The sequence below is a fragment of the Triturus cristatus genome, chromosome 4_2 (assembly GCF_964204655.1).
Source record: "Triturus cristatus chromosome 4_2, aTriCri1.1, whole genome shotgun sequence".
Taxonomy (NCBI): domain Eukaryota; kingdom Metazoa; phylum Chordata; class Amphibia; order Caudata; family Salamandridae; genus Triturus; species Triturus cristatus.
This window is the reverse complement of record NC_140586.1, coordinates 846,460,625-846,482,682: the sequence shown is the minus strand read 5'-3', so window position 1 is coordinate 846,482,682 and position 22,058 is coordinate 846,460,625. Positions and strand designations below refer to the sequence as shown.

The 22,058-nt window shown below is 43.5% G+C and overlaps 1 protein-coding gene across 1 annotated transcript in view; it reads left to right on the top strand.

The window, feature by feature from the left end:
• The window catches only part of TESK2 (testis associated actin remodelling kinase 2), a 566,234-nt gene that overhangs the window by 118,643 nt on the left and 425,533 nt on the right, over positions 1 to 22,058 (top strand). Inside the window, exon 3 of the mRNA XM_085602833.1 lies at positions 13,397 to 13,706. Within this exon, the coding sequence (XP_085458959.1) occupies positions 13,488 to 13,706 (219 nt within the window). The 5' untranslated portion in view covers positions 13,397 to 13,487. The remainder of the gene's footprint in view (positions 1 to 13,396; positions 13,707 to 22,058) is intronic.

Sequence of the window (22,058 nt, the reverse complement as noted above, 5' to 3'; positions counted from 1 at the left end):
TTATTATTTTTATTCTTTTAAAGTGCAAAAGGGAAAACGTAAGCCGTTTTTTTTTCCCATGACACGAGGCCCCAGAATAAAGAAATAACCTCGGGCCTACAGAGCGCCCCAGGATTTTGGCATGCTGGACAAAACATGCATATTCTGCTTCTATGGTGCCTCCGAGAAGGAAGTGGCACCACCAAATTTTAATCGAAAAGGCACCTTAAGTCTCCCAGGGTGTTATTGCATGTGGTCGTTATGTTTATATGGTTTCAAAGCCACCTTGAGCAGGGCTTTTTACCATTATGGGTCTAGAGTACAGTGAATCATTACTTTTGATTAAAGAATATCATTGTAAGATGATGCTAGTGTTGCTGATTTTAATAATGATCTAGTTTATCATGACACATCTCTGCTTTTCTGAATGTGGTGACCTACTGACTAAGCCAGTAGGCCTGACTTTTGTTAAATACACCCCGTTATATTGTGTCTAGTAAATGTAGGAGAGGATATTTTTATTTTTGGGTACATGTATAGTATTGAGTAGTGTGTGCATAATAAAGTACTTTTCATAAGATCACTATTAAATCTTCCAATAAATACACCACTGGTGCCAGTTCGGTTAGATCTTGGGTTAAAGAGGATTGTACATATTGCTGCACTGGAGGTTTTGGTGTTCTGGGAAAGACCATGGACCAACAAAACGCAGATTCCAGTTAAGGAAGCAATAGCTGAAGTACAAATCCTTGACAAAGCAGCTGGGCGAGTAGCATGGTTCTGGGAGGTCAGGCAGTGGTTGGTTAGACTGGCATGTGTGGATTTGTGGGAGGATCCCAAATCCATGTCAAAGACGTATTACGCCTTTTAAAACAAGATTTTTGAATCCTATTCAGGTTTCTTGTTTGAATGCTGTATCGCCTGCAACTTTAACTGATAGGTTTTTAGATTTAAAAAATTCCTTCCTTGTTTGAAATTTTCTTGCATGAAATTGAACATCCACATGCAGGTACACATTATTTACAATTTCGGTTTGTGATTTAGCCTCAATCTCAACAAAAGTAAATGGAAGCACTCTACTGTAACCCCATTGTGTCCTGTGTGCAGCTTTAGCTCTGAATCTGTAGATCACTTCATGGTTATTTGCCCGGGTTATGCACACATCAGAAAAAGGTTGATCATTCCGGCATGTCGACATTTGTCATTTACACGACCAGTAGAAGCTCTGAGTGTTTAGATCTGACACTAGCTAGTGTTTACTTTAATGAGATCCTATATGCCTGGCGTATTTGGATTGAGATTTAACCACTATTAAGTAGTATGGCTATGATATGAGTGTTTCCTGGAATGGCTTTTTTAAAATTAGAACTCCTAATATAAATTGACATACAATTGAATGATCTAGGTCCAGGGCCTTTTAGCCAATCTGCCTCTGGATTTAATGAGGTCATTTAATAGCTATTTTAGTATTGACAAGTATATGTTTGAACACTATACTCCTTTTGATGTCTCGCCTAGCGACGCATCGCGAAGCGCTGTCGCTAGCGATCTATTGTCGACTTTCGTTTGGAAGTGGGACAGGAGATGTCCACTTTTCTCAGGACAGGCGAAGTGCACACGCACGCTGTCTGTTCTCTGCCAATGCACGCGCCCACCGCGCTCGCCTGTACAGCCCGACGCCACATATCCTCATGCTCGCACCACTTGCGAGACGCAGCATTTGGTTTGCTTTCATATAAAAGCCGTCCCGAAGCTGCACCGGCCTAACCACATCCCTTAATTTAGACCAATAAGCCTCTGTTGGTTGATTTGGTGCTCCCAATAAGCGCAGATACAAGATATACAACATCACGCCATCGTAGCGGTCCAGACACTACCGCTCAACAACCGTTCAAATAACCTCAAATCACAGTCTCAACCACATCACCAATCTTAACGCACCCCATCTAATGGGCTCAAACGCCAACTCCTTCCTTTCTACGTCTTCACTACCCACGTTGACCCCTTACCACCGTCCAGCTTCCCCAGAGCGTGCTTGGGTGGTTACAAAGAATTGTTCACATACGCAACTATTTTATTTCGCCCCCGCGTGATACTCGCTACGTCGTTCCAAAGCCTACCAGGGAAGAACACGTGTCAGTGCTCCCGACTCATGTGGGATTAAGGACATCACAAGCTGAGCGCGCGTGTTCATCAGATCAGGACCCCCGCCCCCATACCAACCTGTGAACCACCATTACTGTGCTCGGCCGATCTTCACATTTGCCCGGTACGCGCACACAATCTCTCACCTGCTGGTCTCACCCAACTGCTCCAGCTGTATCTGGGTGAAATGTCTCGCAAGCCACTCACTGCCCGGATAAAAGCATTTAACTTTCAGTTATCACGCGTACGTAGTGATAGAAGTTGAACTGAGAGACGTCACGTAAGTAAATTCTACAGAAAACTGCGCGGGCACATTGAGAAAGTGAGACTGCTTGAGGCTTTAAACGGCTGACGCACGTGCACAGTGCAGGGAACAAAGTCTTGCTCTGCATGTCTGGCGCATAGCAGTTTCCATTTGGTTCCCAGTACTTCGAATTCAGTGTTTCCCAAACCAATGCTGTGCGCGTGTTATACTGCACTGAATTGACATGGTGTGGAAGAGTATTTCGAGGTCTGTGTGTCTAGAGGGGTCTGTGATAGGTGGGTGAGTCTGTGGGATGCCGGTCATGTCTCTGGCACGCTAGTCAAGTCTCAGGTAGGTCGGTGTGCGGCTTGCTGTGCCCGGTTGTGAGTGAGTGCCCTCCGGGGGCGTCTGGGTATTTGAATGTGTTAGTTTGGGATGAGTTTGCCGGTGTCGTGTGTAATGTTTGGCGGTGCGTGTGCTCGCCTGTGTGTGTGTGTAGCAGCGTGTGAGCCCTGGCTGTGCCAAGCGGTAGGTAGGTAGGTATGTGTGTGTGTGTGTGTGTGTGTGTGTATATATATATAACCATGAGTCCGTGTGTGTGCAAAATGTAGGTGTCAGCGTATGTGCAAGCATGAGTCAGTGTGTGTGTGTAAAGTTGTGGGTGCATGCATGAGTGTCGGTGGGAGGTGGTGTGGGCTGGAAATCGCAGTTTGTGGGCATGGTAAAACTCTGTAAAACATTGTATATTCATTGCTTTTAAAAATGAATAGCACATTACGCGCACATACACCCATCGCCCTCATGACGCCCTTATAGCACTACACTCCTAGTGGGTCCTGGACGCCATGGTCCCAATATCCCCTTCCTATACCAGATACAGTATAAGAGGATGTCATTTTAAATAAGGGAGGCCTATGGGCTTTTCATTTCATTAATAACCAGCATTTGCAATGCAATAGGTCTTGTATTTACGCAAGTTTGAGCAATTTACATTATTAATGCCAATGCATTTTATTTATGCTTTGGTTTTTAAAACCTAAATAAAAGGCTTTGTAATTTACAATGACAATACCTTAAACTCATGTAAAGGCGAGACCTATTGCATTGCAAATGCTTGTTGGAATTATGGTGTTTTTATGAGGTCTATGGTATACACTAACTTATTTTTATGGAATTTGTGCATATTATGTGAATGATCATCAATTGATCGAATAAAGTTACTATTACTACTGCTACTTTTCCTTTCTATAAGTTAAAGATTTTACTGGACAATGATTGATTAGGTGTTAGTTGTGTGCCCCTGGGCTGGGATACTGGTCTACGCCACCGCCTTTGAGTGGGCCTCATTACCCTGAGAGAGCGAAGTGCTACCAAGGGGTTCATGGTTATCACGAAACAGAAAATTGCAGACTTCATTTTTTGAAGGACTCCTCACTCCCAACTAGTAACCCATTTTCTTACAGGGCTGCTCCAGGTTCATGTGTAGCACAGGTTCAATGACAGCTGGACGTAGAGCAGGCCTAATCATCCCAGTGGTGAAAGCTATACGATAAAGGGAAATGAATTGTATGTTCTCGGGTCCCAGCTGTGTCCCTACTTGTTTTAGCAACATTGCATCACCCAAACTGGAACCAAAGTATTTGTGTAAAGTCCCGGGGTAGCAGCGAATGAGGAAAGTACTGCAAGTGTTTCCCAGAGGTGTCTGTCTCGCCACGAAATGAGCTCTGGCTGCCTGACCGCTTGGAGTCCATGAAATCCTTGTTTATTCAGGTGCCCTGATCTGTTTGCCTGGCTCTCCTGTTGGTCAGTAGTGCAATTTGGAAGAAGTCCAAACGTACATTAAACCTTGAAAGACGTTTCCAGAGCTGGTCTGTAAACGAAAACGTTCATTATTGACTTTATCGTAATGGTTTCTTCAGCCTTTTAATGCTAAGCAGCCATAATGCGTTAGCTTGAATAAATGATCCGTGCTTTCTCCGACTTCGTTGCTCTTCGGGTTCTGCCGAAATCGACATGGACGAATTCCCTAGCTGTGATCAAGGGACTGTTGACGTCTTTGCAATACAGACGGCGGCTTATTTGTCTCCGAGGATAAGCGGTCTGTCCTCTGAGGTAGATGAACCTTCCAGCCGATCACCCTCTTGCAAAATCCTCATCAACTAGAAGTGGAAAAGTGAAATTCTTACAGCAGTTGCTACCTTCGTGAATGTTGCAAAACTGCATACCTAAAGAGGTTGACTGGAGACCGAAGTCACTATGCACTGATTTTCAACAGTGCCTGCTTCTGATTTTTCAAATCTCCAGCAGGTGCTTTCTCACTTTAACTACAGTACATGTTTTGTCTTCATATACAGCAATTGGCTAAGTTCATAAGTTTGCAACATAAACATGAAAGGCCGTTTAGCAATGATGGATACCAGTGAACTCCCCACCATTGCATAACATGTAATGCTCTTTTAGTGTCCGAAAGGAGGGTGTGCTAGCAATTGTCTTGCATTGCACAATGTCTATACACCGCCAAAGCACACTGCAGTAAATTCAGTCTCCCGTGATGCCCATTAAATTGGCTCAGGAGGACCAAGGAAGATAGTTGAATTAAATGCACGTTTTTAAACGAAATTTACTTTTTTCTCTGCTCCTCCCCCAAGGACATATACCCAGCTATCTTGGGATCACCATAGCTTGCCGTCTCGCCTACAGAACCTTCAGTATCACTTTCCGCCAGGACTTTTAATTACCTGTACTTCAGCATCCTCCAGGAAGTTTTGGGCTGCAGATTCCTGTGTGAAAAAATACAGGCTCCCTTCTAGGTTAGTTATTATGTAGCTGTGTGCTTGATTTAGCTAGTCTTTTCTCTACTCAGTAATTTATCTAGTCAAGGCCTTCATGTTGGCTTCAACTGCCTACTTTGTGTTTTTTTTAGGTCTCGCCTGAGACAGCGCTTTAGCGCTGCTCTCGCGAGAGCTTTTGTAAATGGGGGATCTGGAAGTGCAAACGAGTGCTTTCAGGCCTCTAAATACAGTGCATGTGCGCGCGCACCATTTGGCAGCCTGCACACGGTTTGCTTTCACTTTCGCGGCCGCACGGCCGCTTTGATGTGTGATCGCGATCACTTTCACACAGTGCATGTGCGCCGGGCGCGCGCACCATTTGGCAGCCTGCGTGTACATTTCGCGGGCGCTTTGATGTTCTCAGTGAGCCGCGCGGCCACTACGAACATCAAAGCGCCCGCGAAATGTACACGCCATTTGCCACCCCCTCCCTTATCCCACTTCCTGCTTGTCTTGTTTTTTTTCTTTCCACTGCTTGTCTTGGGGCCACATGCAGATCTGTAATTGAGCGAGTACTTTAAAGTTAACTTTTGACACCAAGAAACCGCTTTAAAAAAAATATGATTTTGGCAATGTGCGCTGCCTCTGTGAGGTCTCACTGTACTCCATGCTTTCTGCACTCCCTGTCCCCCCCCCCCCATGCCCTCGCGTGCTTCTGCTTCGCTGCTCTCCCCTCCTCTACCCATCCCACCCTTTGTTTCAAGAGCAGCGCCCGTGTTTATCAGGAAAAGCACGAACGTCAGTGGCTGCGCAGGCAATATTTTCACAACACCACTAAGGCACTATGGGACATGTAGTCCCGGCCTGCAGAACTGGAGACTGTTAGTAGTATCAATATGACCCAAATTGCTTATTTAGGGCGTTGTCCATATGCGAGCCCTGTCACGTTTATTTGCTGCAGCTCAAATGCGGCGCGCAATTAGTCTTGTTTGCTGTTCAAGGCATGTTGCTAATCCCGACAGTGCATATGAGCACATTATACTTTTGCCCTCTATCATGAGCCATACGTAATTTCACAAGTATTCCCCCATGGTGCTTTCAAAGGAGATATAATAACGTAACACAGCGTGTCTCCTTTGCCTTTCATTTTTTCAAGCAGCACGTTTCCAATAGATGGTTTTTACCACTGTTCTGTGCCGCCTGGCTGCCATGCACACCACACGTGAGGCACTGTTCTCATAGCCATAGGATGACAGCACTGCACTCGCTGCAACACATGCCTGCACAACTCACAATGACTGGCCTCTCTGAGATCCAGTGACATCTACACCACCCTGTACATATGGAGGAAGGTGCCACTCTTACATTTCTGCAGGTCCAGCTAAGATTTCATGACTGCATGCACTCCACTGTACACCCGAAGTAGCACTGGTCTCACCATGTCACGTAAAATGCAAGCCCTAATCTTAAACAGACACACACTGACACATAATTTGGGGCATGCACTTCGATCACCAGCACATCGAATTAATGGTTGCTGGCTATACCACTACCATGCAGACTCTGGAGGGACGGATTTTGAACAACAAGCATTTGCAGTGCAATAGGTCTCGCATTTACGCTTGTTTGAGCTATTGACGTTGCAAATAATAATGCCTTTTATTTTTGTTTTAAAAACATAAATACAAGGCATTGTTATGTACAATGCCAATAGCTGTAACTCTCGTAACTGCGAGACCTATTGCATTGCAAATGCTTGTCCAGGCATTTCTAGATTTTTATTATGACCCTCTTCCTCTTTGATCGTCCCAGCTCAACCTTTGAATCTTTAAAGTTAACCTGACATGATATGTTTCCATTTACCTTCCATTCAGTGTGATGAATACACCATGCTTTCCAACCTGGGAAAGATCGCAGGGTGCAATGTATCCAGTGTCCCAGTCTGGTTGACACAACAGGAAGCTCTTTGAAGTCATTTAATTCTCAAAGTCATGCTTCAGGGTTTATGGACACTTTCCAATCTGAGTAGTAACGTGCTCGGTCCCATCCAGTGCTCTCACCCATATGCCCGGCACACTTTGTAATGTGGATAAGAGATCAGGCTGGCTCCTGTAATTTGGAATCCATTTCACCAGCGTCCAATCCTCTAAATAATGTCTTGACTGCATTCTACATTTACTAACCTGCAGAATATCCTTGTCACTGAAGTGTAAACGTTATGTATGTCTGTGCAGTTTTGTGACCCTCAAACCTCTGTGCGCGTGCATTGCTTACTTGCATGCTGGAAATCAATTGGTTAGGGGTGGTATGTGGTGGCCAGATCTGATGACAACCAAGCACCAAATCGTTCTTGTAAATTGTTTTTAGGGTTTGATGGCTCTTTTTTTTAATTTTTTTATTTTTTCCCAATCTGTGTTAAGTGGAAGCAGATCCTGGTGCAAAGCCTTGGAATTTAGAAGCGCCGCTTCCACCTGCCACCACAGTTGGAACTAGCATTGGCAATATGTCTTGCTTTAAATGAATGTTTGATAATGTATTTGTGTGGAACCTAAGAACTGTGGAATAATGTAGGTGAAAGGTCAGGTGACCGTTCCACTGCCAAGCCAGAGCTAAAAATTCATGTAGGTTAGTGACTGACATTCTCCTCTCTGAGCGACCGCCAGAGAAAGGCAAACACCATAAATGACCTACTTATCTAAGACACTTTTACAGTATTGCAATCTCATGTGGGTGCTCCTTAAAGTTCAAACTCAGCCAGCTGGATAGATACAATTATCACAGCTGGTGGAGGGCAAGCACTTTTTTTCTGTGGAAGGACACAACTTCTGCCTAATCAAAACATGTACTCCTGCCTCCCAACGTGGGTTGAACCAAAGTTCCTCAACTCTCATTGTCTGGAAACAGCTGCGCTGTCGAACCAGACCATAAAAAGGCACAAATCCGCTCACAAATTAATAATGAGCTCCCAGTTGTTTTGCAGTTTGGACGGTTCTGCAGTGCTTACGGTGTGTGTGCTTCTCCCTGCACTACATTTGACTTGTCAGAGATAATCGCACAAAATAGCAGAAAGTTGCCTATTTCTCTGCTTCGTCTGCTTGGCACAGTCCAGTTTCGTTTCCCAAATGGATTGTAAGGAGGGGCAAATAGTTCCTATTTTTATAATTGCAATTTTCTTTCATTCACCTCGTAGACTTCTACGTCCGTGCACCCAGATGAGATGACACCTTACTTTTCAAGTCTCGAGCAAATTATCGCTCAAATTATTTGTAATGTATGATGTCCTGCATATTAAATGTGTATCGGCATCGTCTCCAGATTTAATATTACAAAATATGCATGCACGATTGATGCGCCAATATGACCATTTCTCTAAAGGGACTGGAGTGGTAGTACTAGAATTTAGATGAGCGGTTCTGAACGATTGGTTCCAGGGACCCCAAAGCGTCCGCGTCTCCTGTTCAGAGCGACTGCTTAGAAAGTTAAATACTATTTAAAGATAAATGAAGTATGAATGAATAAAAAAGCGAAATGTAGAACTGAAAGTTTTAGACCGTTCTGTAAAGGTGAAGGAATTTGAAATTGGAGGCTAAAATGAAGTTGCTGTCCTGCGGTTGATTGGTGGGAGCGGTGCAGTGCAAGGGCGTCAAATGGACTATAGTATGGATGATGAATGGCCTCCTGCGGTTGATTGGTGGGAGCAGTGCAGTGCAAGGGCGTCATATAGACTATAGTATGGATGATGAATGGCCTCAATTGCATTTAGACATGTTGGGTTTTTTGGTTTAGTGCAACAACCACCCAAGTGTATCAAAGCGCTATAGCCGGCCGGCCAGTGTTAAACCTTACCTATACGCCCACCAGAAAAAAGAGAAATGCAGAGATGGAGTATAGAGCCAGGTTTTAAGTGCTTTTCCCGAAAGGCAGCACCACTGTGATAGCCCTAAGGCTTTGCGGATTAGTTCCAGAGTCTGCTTGCAGCAATCGAGAGAGCTCGACCTCCCAACTTCTTATTTCGGGTCCTCTGCACATTAAGCAGGTTACGGTGTGTCGATCGGAGGCTTCTACCTGGAATGTGCCAGTGAAACATAGCTTTAATCCCCGCGGGACTGTGGAGAAAAAGGGCCTTATGAACTGTTTAATTGTTTGAACATAATGTGCTTTCTGATGGGGAGAAAAGTTCCAACCTTCCCATTAAATGTAAAGTTTGAATTTTTTAAATATATGTGTGAATACAATAAAGTACTTCCTAATTTGTGTATTTGTTTGATTAATGCGTGTGTCTGCAATTTTGTGAAATGTATTGTGGTTCAAATAATTGACATTGCTTAGTCTTGGGTCCCCGGCTACTAGTAAGGACTCATTGCGGGTCCTCTAATCCAGACAATTCAGTGGAGGTCGCCGTGTTCCAGCAGTGAACAAGTTGTGACCGACGTACAGTAAATCTGCTGTGCACAAATATATATATGTATTTATTGCTATGTATAGGGTACAAGCAAAGCTAGAGGGCAATGGAGCACTGTACTGCACGGTGTTGAGACGTTTTGATAGCCGCAACAACAAGCATTGGCCAAGCCAATGAGCCTGGCTTTAATGTGCTAATTGATACAGACACCAGCATTCACTGTTGGTCTTTAGCACATTAAAGCCGGAACTATTAGCTTGGCCAATACTGGGGAAAATATTCCAAAAAGGATCGATTTCTGTATAGAATTAATATAAGGGGTGAAGAACAAAATTTGACAAACGGAGTTTTTAAAGCATAAAATATTCCCTCCTGCATTCACTTAGCAGTTACTATAAAGCAGGATAACTCATCAAACTCTACGTACATCTAAAATCCTTGGTGGCAATAGGTCTAGCATATGGCTGTGCTTACGAGTCAGACCTAAGAAGCTTGCCAGCTGCCAAGGGTGTATGCCAGCGTATTGGGCCGCTAATGGACGGAGCTTGTGGTCCATGCAATGTGTCACTAAGTCGGATGGTTTCTGGGCTCTGCGCCCACTTCCTCCTCCGAGTGGTGGAATTACCTAACTGGGGACTATAAATATTTTAACAAGTAAAATATGATAACTAGCATCTAGACTGATGCTTCATAGTTTGTGTCTCTAGCCTATTAAAGACATCGCTAGATAATACTGGGGACAAGGTTTCGTTGCAGCCCGATGTCTGATAAAGTACATATTCTTAAACAGAAGTGTTTATACATATATAATTGTGCATATATAATTTTCCAAACCGATGTTACGCTGACGTAAACATTACACTTTTCAATAAGATGTGCTTCAAATGGAGTCATAAAATAATTAGCAGCATTGAAGGCATCTAAGAAAACATGAGTGCATCTACACTCCTCCAACAAAACATAGCAAGCTCTTGTGCAAAGTGTTGAGAATAGAGTGGAAAAGAGGGAAACAGTACTGTATAGCAGAGGCTGCTCCTCCACTAAGGTGGAGGAGCGTCGCCCCACTGCTCTACGAGCAATAATTAAAGGAAAACTAAACTAAAATGATACCAGCGTTATCATTTTAGTTCTCTGTTTCCTGGTGTGGGCGGGGCTCGACTGCCTGGGCTGGGGCGAGGAGTTGGGAGTGATTGCTCCACTCTAAATTGCGCATAACTGTTTGGTTGGCCCTCTCGGGCGACCATAACAGTCATGAGCACTTAGCATGTTCTGCACCCATGCTGCATTACAGCCTGGGTGCAAAACATGCCCAGGCTCCCATTCCAATCTGAGCACCAATCCACGGCACTCAGACCAATCACAACGCTGCTTGGCAGCATTGTGATTGGCTAGGGGAGTCAGGGGCCTGGGTGCTTCCTGGTTCCTGCTTCCAGCGAGAGGCGCTAGAGGATGGTCAGAAGGTAAGTGTTTTTTTTAATTCTTTATTTTATTTACACCCCGCCACCCCTGTTTAGTTCGTATTGGGACCAGATGATATAAGGATGCACGGGCAGCCTTTCAGGAGTTAACTCTCAATTAAATACCTTGGTGCCTTGAACCTCTTTTGGTCGGTCCTTGAAGAAAGCCAATCAAAGCCAGTAGTGTCTGATCAGTTAAAGCCTTGTTCAATACAGCAAATGTATGTACAAAGGCGTTCAAGGCACAAAGGCCTTTAATTCAGCTCTGTAAATGTGAGAACCCTAAAATTCTTACACCCCAAAATGACACCACAATAACACACGTGGTGGTAAACTTCAGATTCCTGAGGCAATGTGCCCCGAGATAAAGCACCGCAATGTATATAAAAAATGACAAAGTTAGTAAGGTTCTGGGCTCGAAAGAAAACTTTAAAGCTATTATTACAACAACAAAAAAAGCAAGATACAGTACAGAATCTCTAATGAGCTAATGCAAAAAGCTTGGAGAATAGAGCAATACAGAATAAGGTGCAGAAACAGCGAAAATGTTTTAAGCCCTAAATGAGCAGCAAAATCCATAAGGAATCGGAACGCATCCCTAGTAGCATTAGAAAGTTATCTTGCTTTACCCCCAAATTTGATGTGTTGTATAGAAAATCTCATAGGACAGAAAAATGCAGATTTGCAGTGGTTTGAGAAAAATCATTACACTATTAGTAAATCGGAGCACGGTTCTATTAAGCATCATATTGCCTTACTTAGCACTATCCTACTATATGAATATTCATTCCGTCCCCTCTATGCTAATGTTATCTGGAAATGGCAGGACAATCTAGTTGCAGTACAGGGAGGTAGCGGAAGAGCCATGGCAATCCGTAACATTACTGTGTTCATGTTGGAAAGCTTTTCTTCGAGAACAGCAAAAACTATGTCAATGGAAACAAACAAGTATGCTCGACTGTGTGCTGCAGAAATGCTGAACTGTGAACATGCAAGAGAAGACATCCATTTTTAACAAGATGGTGACACCAGCTTACTGAGGCATAGGCTTAATAGGCCTCAGTAAGACACCCTAACTAGTCCTAGCAAATTTGTTTCAAACGTAATAGCACTCTGTCAGTGAGTGTATATATGTAAATTCAAGAGGAAGTCCATATTGCGCAATTTGTAAAGCATGCACACATTCATAAAAGTGCAAAACATTTACAGCATCCCTAGAAAAATTGTACAATATTGTTTCCGTCTTTTTCCAATCCTTTCTCTGCTCTTGGCGTAACAGGAGTGTTAACTCTGTTTTGGCGGAGGTGTGTGGATTCACCTATTCACATTTTCTATCATGCCTCCAATCTTGCTAAATATTTTACAACTTCATTTTTTGCGTTCCCTGTTCTAAAGTAATGTTTGTGCCTGCTCTATATTTGTTGTTTAGGGAATGATACATTTTAAAACAGGATTGTTTATACGTATAAGATGTATCCTGCATCATGCCACAACAAATCAGTGCCTCCTGTTTCACCAATCGCTTTTAAGGTCGAGCCTGGGCAGTGCATGCGCTGCTCTGCGGGGCATGCTGTATTCATGAATGGACTTGAATCTCCGCCAATTACCCCCATCTTTTCAATTGGCTCCTGGTACTGTCCTTTCTAAATCATTGCTTTTGATTCATGAATAGAAATAGTAGTCTCTCCTTAGTACAGCCTCGTCTGCATTTGTATCCTCCAATGAGGACTGGACTTTTTACTTATGGTGTTACACGGGCTGTTAAATCTACAGTCTGTGAGCACTATTTTCTTTAATGATTTTCCCCTATTCCATGCACGACGTGCTTTCCTACAACGCAGCACGCTGCCCTCTTTAATATTTTTATTTGTAATGATGGCCGGTAACTATAGCAGTCGTGCTTATTTATTCATTTTATTTTCCAGAGCGGTCTGCTTTAACTATAGCTGCCGCACCATACATGCTTTCACTTTAATGGTGACTGCACACCTTTCTTTAGACGCTGCTAGCCAGTTTCCGTTTACAGCGACCCACGTCTCAAAGGGCTGCAGCCATCATTGAAGTGGTCTCCCATTTGCAATAGTTTGAGCTATTGCCATTATAAATGACAATGCCTTTTTATTCATGTGTTGCTTTTCAAAACACATAAATAAAAGGCCTTGTCACTTACAATGTCAATAGCTTAAACTCCCGCAAATACGAGACCTATTGCATTGCAAATGCTTGTTCTTATTTATGATCAGTGTGGTGTCTTTAGTAGGCGATATATTCAGTTGGAGCCAGAACAGCCCACTGATATCTAAAAGGAACCCAGTCCCTATATATACACTCTATCTTTCAGTTAGTGGAGAGCTGGTTACAAATGCTATAACTTGGCTTCTTGTTTTTTACTTTCTAGCATCAGACCAAAACAAAAGGACGTTTCCAAGACCCTAAAGATGTGAACTCCCACCCTTCCAAAAGGCAAATATTTTCCAGTTTGTGGGACAATGGATCGGAATAAACGAAATTCCATTGCCGGTTTTCCGCCTCGCATAGACCGTATTGAAGACTTCGATGGTGGGTCTGGTGACGGTAATGCCGCCCAGGTAGGAAGGGTCCCTTCCTCATCCTACAAAGCCCTGATAAGTGCCTTCTCTAGACTGACACGGCTTGATGACTTCTCCTGTGAAAAGATCGGGTCCGGCTTCTTCTCCGATGTATACAAGGTCAGTGTGCATATTGTGTCTAAGCACTTTCAGGCAACTCCATGTTCATTTTAGTCCAGTTGGTATGATTTTGACGAGCAACAAAGTTGATTGGAGATATCTGATGACATCCCATTTTCCTGAATTCAATGTAAAAAGGGCGATTACATTTTTTTGAGATTGATGAATTGATTAACTAACTGAAAATTCAGTGTTTCCAAGCAATCTAGAGAATGATGGTTCCATTTGAATGTTTCTGTAAAGGTTTCAATAATATGCAAAAATGTTGGGCCTGTTTAGACTGTCAAGAGGTCTACTGGTGGTGACTTACCTTTGTCTTGTCTCATACCCCTCCTTAGAAGATCTAGAAGTGTCATTTATACACACTGCTTAATGTTGGGTGGCTTTCGGTTTGTCAGGCGAAGGCTGTGCATCATGACTTTCTGTACTGTAACACATTGTGCAAGGGAGGAATATGTGGCTGGGCGGAGCTGAAAGATTGGGAAAGAATTAACTGAGCTTGCAAGAGAATGTAGGTGTGGTAGTGGGAGAAGTTAGCCTTGCACAAGAATGCTTTGCATGTGGTCCTCAGAGGTCACTTGCAGTCATGCCCATGTGAAACCTGGCGATCCTTTGACCACTCACTGGTGTTTTACTGACATCCACCACTACACACATGTTGCATAACCATTGATCACATTGTGCATTTGGTTCAGGTTTATCATTCGCATGCCCAGTTTTAGATCTAGTATGCAGCAAATATGCAAGTGATTAAACTTCTTGAAAGGTGGCTTCCCCCTCCTCTGCCCTGTTATTTCTATGGCAAGCATAGTGAGATGCAGCCTTAGATTATTGTAATATCTCAGAATTTCCACTGAACTAGTAGAAATAAATCTCTACTCTTTGTATAACTCTTTAACATCAGCATGTACACAGAAATCCACAGTTGAATAATGTATTGTAAGAATACGCTTTAGTTTTCTCATATGTTTTTAGTTACAGGACTTGAACGATCTATTTAAAAGGTACGTTTGCAACTCACACTGCTTGTGTTTGTTCTCTAACTTGCTTAAACAAATTACTGCTTTCACATAACTTCGTTGGTGAAGTGTGTAATAAACAACATTTATCGTAGTGAATGAGACTTGTTGATGAACAGTAAGTTGGATGATATCATTGGTGTTTGTCATTTAACATTTCATGAGTGATGTATCGCGTCCGAGCACTGGTCTACATGGTTCTAAGGGTAAAGGCTTCCTGCTTATGTCCACCAAAGCTGTAGTTTAAAATAATGTGTTTAATCATAAAACATAATACAAACAATTGCACGCACAGTTACATCGCTTCAAGGCATCGTAATACAAATCAATCTTATTATTCAAGAAATGAATCGGACACATGGGGAATACCATCTGTACAATGTCTTCTATGGAACAAATCTCGGCCAGTGCTGGTATAGGGCTCTATGCGACCAATCAGTGTCTTACATGGGTCTCAGCTCCAAAGTAGTGGCCCTTCCATAGGTGTTGTGTATGCACCTGTGACCTCCTTAGTCTTTAATGTTCCCACCACCTGTGGCGACGTCTCAATGGGAGTAGTCTGTGGGTCTGAGACTGCATCAGCAGCTGTATTTGAAAGGTATGTTTGGTATGGTCTCCCATAATTCCTACGGCGGCTTCTGGGAGGGAGGTAACTCATTGTATACATCGGCCTGTGTGTTACAATATAACATGTCGGCATGCCATTCTTTAATCTGCGGCAGCGGGCCGCCCATCCAGCGCAGTGCCACCTGGTGTTTAGCTAGGATAAGTCCACCAAAGCTGTAGTTACTCCCCTATTCTCCCTAACACTCTCCTAAAGATTGGGCTGGTTCTAATCGCCACAACGAGTTATCCCCACAGCACAGTACTCTGGGGCAGCATCTCCCCCCAAATCTGTTAGAGGATAACCCACCACATCCCCCACGACCCCCCAACATCCGTCACTTCTCAATAAGGCAACGCCAGCACCCCTCTCTTACCATCCTTGCCCCTTTTCCACGTCCATGGTGGCAAGCAAACAAGTCATTCATTGTTCACTGGTTACACCACAAATGGGCCTTTGGCCACCCTGTTGAGCACACCTAGCCCTTTGCACACCTCTCCACTGAGAAATCCAGCATCAGGGTGGTAGAACTCCTCTACCAGGTTCCCCAAGTATGCTAGCAGACCAAGTCCTGATCCACAGGTCCCCTCGCCGCAAGTGCAACCTTCACTAATGGACCTTAAAGCTCTGAACGTTAGAGCAGCCAACATATCTCGGAGCATCCAGAAATCTATCTTCAATGAAGAGCATCCTACACTTCACTGAAAATTAAGCTCCCTCATAAAAGTTATATTCCCACAAACCAAGCTTTGCCTTTAACCCATGTCACTGGCCAATAGACACCTTCGCAAACATCTCAACTACCTCTCGGAGGATGAAACACTAGCTCTCCTCTTATTCTGTGAGGCAACTCTTGACGCTCCCAATCCTATTGACAAGAAAGATGAATACATAATTCATACGGTGTCAGTCAACACTAACAGAACGCCAACTCTCCGAAACCGAGGAGTAAACAGCAATAACTTAGCGGAGTACCTTTTTATCCTCTTCCTCACAAAACCAGCTCCGACCCACCACTCTCTGGCCTCCTACTTAACTGCCGATCGACAGCGAAGCATGCCTCTGACATCGCTGCACTCATCCTGAGCCAAGAAACAGATGTAGCAATCTTAACCGAATCATGGCTCAACGAAGCATCATCACCGTACCTAGATTTATTGGTTCCTCCAAACTACAACATCGTAAGGCTTGACCTGCAAATAAAAAGAGGGGAAGGTATTCTTATATCTACCGCTCCAACCTCTGTTACCGAACTTCACTCTGACCCCACTGACTCCTGCAAATATCTTGCACTCTCCTTATGCAACGACTCCAATTGTGCAAACTGCACACCTTCTACCACCCACCACGTGAGAGACACATTCATCAAACACCTCATGGAAATATAACAGCAAAGGTCTCCTCCCCCCTCGCCCTCCCAATGACCTCTTCCTCGGAGACTTTAATCTTCACTGGAACGACCTCAATGACCTTCAGGTCAACACCCTTAGACTTCGTAGCTGACCAATCACTTACTCAAGCCTGCACTCTACCAACTCACACAAAGGCTCCACACTGGATTGGATCATATCTAAGGCAACGGCGGTCAGGCTAAACTCAATAGCTCCCTGCGACTGGTCCGATCACCACGCTATTGCCTTCCTATTACCGGGCGTACACAAGAAAAGATCAGCACAATCAGTGAAACCGAAACTCTGGCTTAGGGACACAAAGAACCTAGACTTTGAGAAGCTGGCTGCATGCTGCGATAATGATCTCCACCCTCCCCCAAAGTTATCATAGGTTAACGAACTTACAGAGCACTACAACTCCACAATGTCTGACATAATTGACTCTCTAGCCCCGTTAAAACTAAAGATCTTACATCAAAGACAAAAATCCCTGGATCAATGGGTCCTTCAACAATGAAAGGAGGATTCTTCGGCCTACAGAAAAATTGTAGACCACACCCCTCTGCCTCCCAACTAAAGATTCTCTGAAAAACCAAAAACGCATAAAATAAGAGCATCCTCAAATCAAAAAGTTCTTTTAGTTCGTAACTGGAAAACGCTAATAACCGACCTCGTAAGTTATTTGAATTGGTTAAACATCAAACTGGTTAAAACATCTAAGAAGCTACAAAATCCCTGATAACAGGTGAGGAGTTCTCCTCCTTTACAGCCAAAATTAACTCCTTGGGAAACTAGCTTAATTCTGCCGCCATAATCGGACCTCCTCTTTCTGAGACCCATCTCCAGACCTCCTCTTTCCGAGACCCCTCCAGGCAACACCCAAAAAAACAAGTACACTGGTCCACTTTCAAGCTATATTATGACTATACCATCTCAAATTCTATCCTCCATAAAACCGAACAACCACTTTAATGACCCGCTCCCCTCCACCAACCAATTTATCACTCCTATTTGGACTAAAATAATCAATGCTTCCCTAATGCAAGGGTCCATACCTCTTTCTAAAACCGGTCAATTCATCCCCATCTTTAAAAAAAAAAAAAAAAAAAAAAAAAAAAGTAACACTTTGAATCCAGCGAATCCAGATAGTTTCAGACCAATATCCCCACTTCAAGTGAAAGGACTTGAGAAATGTGTGCAACCTCAATTGAGCCGACATGTTGCTAATTTCAACCTGCTAGACGAATGCCAATCTGGTTTCAGGCCAGGTCACAGCACAAAAATTACTATTCTCCATATTGTATGACGCTCTTCAGGCTTTTGACCAAGGCAAAACGTCTCCTAATTCAGTTGGTCCGATTATCGGCATTTGACACAGTCCACCAAAAAAACTACTTGAATGGTTCAAATACAGGATGGGAGTAGGGGGGGGGCCGTTCTAATATGGTTTAGATCCTTCCTTCAGAACCGCTCCAAGAGATTTAGTCAACTGTGATCTATCTGCTTCTTCTCAGATACTGATTGGAGTCCACAAAGGCTCAAATCTCTCCCCTACCCTCTTCAATCTCTACCTTGAACCATTAGCTGAAATACTGTGTATTGCCAACATCTCTATCCACATGTATGCTGATGATTCTAAGAACCACATCAAAATCTCATCCCTAGAGGAGATCACCTCTATGAATGAGGCCCTAAAACTGACTGTTCAATGGCTCGCCAGCAACCCGCTCTCACTTAAAGCGCAAAAAACTGAGTTCCTTCTAATCTCCCCTCCTGAAAGTACCACTGACACAATGGAATCGATCAAGATGATCACAGCGCTGAACTGCACACCGACCATAGTGGACTTTGCCAAATCATTTGGAATCGCACGATGGAATCGATCAAGATGATCACAGCGCTGAACTGCACACCGACCATAGTGGACTTTGCCTAATCATTTGGAATCGCACGGACAGCAACCTGAATAGGCGAGCCCACATAGTCTTTGGCCAATAATGCCAGATTTCACCTGAGCTACTTGAGAACTAAAACCATTCCTTGATGCATCAGACCTAAAAATGGCATTGCAGACATTAGTTATCTCAAGGATCGAATACGGATGTTCAACACTCTCTGGTCTACCCAAGATCTCAACGCCCCCCCCTAGAGTTTGTCTCAACGCTGCCGCTAGCCTCTTAACAGGCTCAAAACAATTTGACCACATCTCACCGCACCTGAAGGCGCTGAACAGGCTTCCTTTTGAAGCCAGATTCAAACTCCGATTGAACTGTATCACACACAAAGAGCTATACTTGAATTCTCCTGCATATCTTGGCCAGAAAATCGTGGTATTTGGAGGATCCAGAAACTCCCAGTCTGCCAAAGACTTTGTGCTCCAACCACCTGCCTCCGAAAGGAAAAAACAATCTAGCTTTCTCTGGGGCCACACCAAGAATCTGTAGCTCGTTGCTGCCTAATATCACAAGACAACCCTCCTTATCAAGATTAAAAAAGAAAGCAAACTTTCCTAATGGGCAGATTCCTCCCATAAAACACACTCTTTGCAAACACAGCACAGCAGCCTAGTGATATGTACCTATGTAATTGTCGATTTCAAACTTGCATACCAAAGGTTATCCTTGTAAAGCGCTCTGATACCCTAACATGTCATGTTGGCACGCCATAAAACACTAATTAAATAAATGGAATAATGTGTGGCCATAAGCAGTGCATGCTGGGGCACAAGTTATAGCCCACTATAAATGGTGAATTTCAGTCTTTCGTTTACATATTTCTTAAACAATAGTTTTTGTATTATTACAAAGCCTGACTACATCACTTTAATCTTAGTTTTTTTCTTCCAGTAAATTTCTCGTTTTTTTTAACGTAAAGTGCAATCTTAATACCTGACTGAACTGTCACTTTAACATTTTTCTTTTTCCTTTAATGAATTTCTCTTCTTTTCTAACAGTCTGATATTACCAGACCTAACTATAACATCACTTTAAAGCTTGTGTTTTTTACTGTGAATTTAAGTTTAAAAAAAAATCTAAATTAGGATCTTATTACCATGCCCAACTATAACATCACTTTAACTGTTATTTTCAATGAATGTTAGATTTTAATTTTTTTTTATCATACTTGCGCATCTGCTCCCTTAGTGAGCATACTTTTTGAATGTGTATAGTCGGAGTTGACTGCAGGGCCATGCTGTGGTCCCTCGAGACAACACTGGAGATCTTGCTCTGGGACCCACACCCCCTACAAGATAACTGTGCCCAAAATGGCTACTGCAACATTTGTGTTGATGTTGCAGTCAGCCAGTCAGATGGCTCGATGCCACAGGACTGCCCCACGCTATCAAGATGGCCAGTGGAAAAATAATCCACCTCTGCCAATCATATTGTTCTATTTGCGGGACCACTCAGTTTCTCAAACAGCTGTCCAGATTTACACCTCTAATTTTTAAACGTCCCACCATATTCTGTTTCCTGGAGAGTTAGAACTTGACCAAAACATGCGTTGTGTGCACACACAAGCCAAACCATGTTCCCCATTCACCTCTAAATCAAAGCAAACATTTTAATTGTGGCTGACCTACTTTTAAGTTTGAATTATGCTAAGATTATACAACCAGGGCAGATATAAAGGCTGATTCACCTAAAGCCAGAAAGAAGCCTCAAGCAGATGTGCAACAATCACTGGCACCTTTCTTGCTGTTTGGTGGTGACAATGCTGTGTAGTAAATTTAACCGTGGTCACATTCACTGTAAACTTTTCTGAAAAACAAACATTTGTGGCAGTTATGCTTACCTAACCAGCCGGGCAGAGCCTGTTCAAATGGTATTGCTCTTGTGCCTATGTGGTAGAGGACTCTAAGGTGTGCTGTAGGTGTTTGGTCAACCAGGTCAGAAGTCTTTCCCTTTGAAAACACACTATACTACTCCTGTAGTCCACTATTCATTCATACATTGAAGAGCAGGTTCTCATGCACCATACTCTGATAACTTCAATCTGAGTAAGAAAAGTGCTATAAACCATTCCAAAAGTTTTTCTAAACCTTTAATCACAAATTATTTCATATATTGTTACACGTATTAAGAACCAGTCTGAGCTAAAAATGCATCGCTGCGATAACATCAAAAAACTGTTCGTTAGAAAATAAACGCTGAACATGAAATCAGTAATATAAAACAGAGCAAGGAGTGATCACACAAGACAATTGCCTCAGGATACCTAGGGCATTTTGGACCCTATGGATCCACAGAGGCCTGCAGACCAATCTGTCCCTGATGCAGACTGCCTTTCAATCCTGTTTTGGGTTCAGCTCTGAATCTGGGACCAATGCCTACTTCGATGTCCTGAGAGGTGTCTTTATCAACACTGGGACGCGAGCATACACTGAAAGCAAATCTGCTGTGACCTCCACCAAAGTCGCAACTCCCTCATCTCCTAGCTTATTCGAATTTTGATCCACAGCCTTTAAATTACAGGCTACCTGACTCCGATGAGGATGAGTCTTCAACTTTATGATAACTTTTTTCTGGACCTACAGGTGAGCAGCGGTCTTCACACAGGCCTCCTTTATCCCACACTTGACACATCAACTGAAGAATCTGCCTCCGTCGCCATGGTCATTCAGAGGGCAGCAGATGTCCTCAACCTACAACTGTGGTCAAAACAAACTTTCTAACAGAGGTCGTAGACTCAGGATGATTTCGCAGTAAACCCTCCTGCCTTTTAACATGGACCTAATGGAAACACATCTGGGCCAGAATATTCGCCACTAGTCCATTGGTAAATAGCCATAAGGCACAGGACTGTTGCAGAAGGTCCAAATTTTCTCCTGCAGCACCCAACACTGGAAAGCCTGCTATTCCAGGCTTCCACTAGCAGGCTCTACCTCATTGTGTTTCTGACCACCCTGCCAGATAGTTTAAATGCCTAGAGACGTCTCCCAAATATGTTTTCCTTAGCCAGCCTTGTCCTCTGCTCTGTTAATTTTAGCTGCCTCCTGGGACAGTATTCACCTGCATTGTGGGACATAGCAGCTGACGACATGCCAGCAGACCTAGACGACCTCAGGACAAATCAGCATCCTGATATTACAAGATCTTCATGGGCCTGGACACTCCCAACTGCTTGGGTAGGGCAGTTGGTACTAATGTGGTGTTTCAGTGCCACACATGGATTCGCTCCGCAATATTCTCAAGTAATATTCAACAAATCTTAATGGACATTCATGGCACTTGTCTCTTCGGAGACCAGGCACACTTGGCCTTGGAGCACTTGAAAGAGAGCAAGGCAGTTGTGCACCCTTCACCTGGAACTACCTATACAGCATTTGCCTGAATTT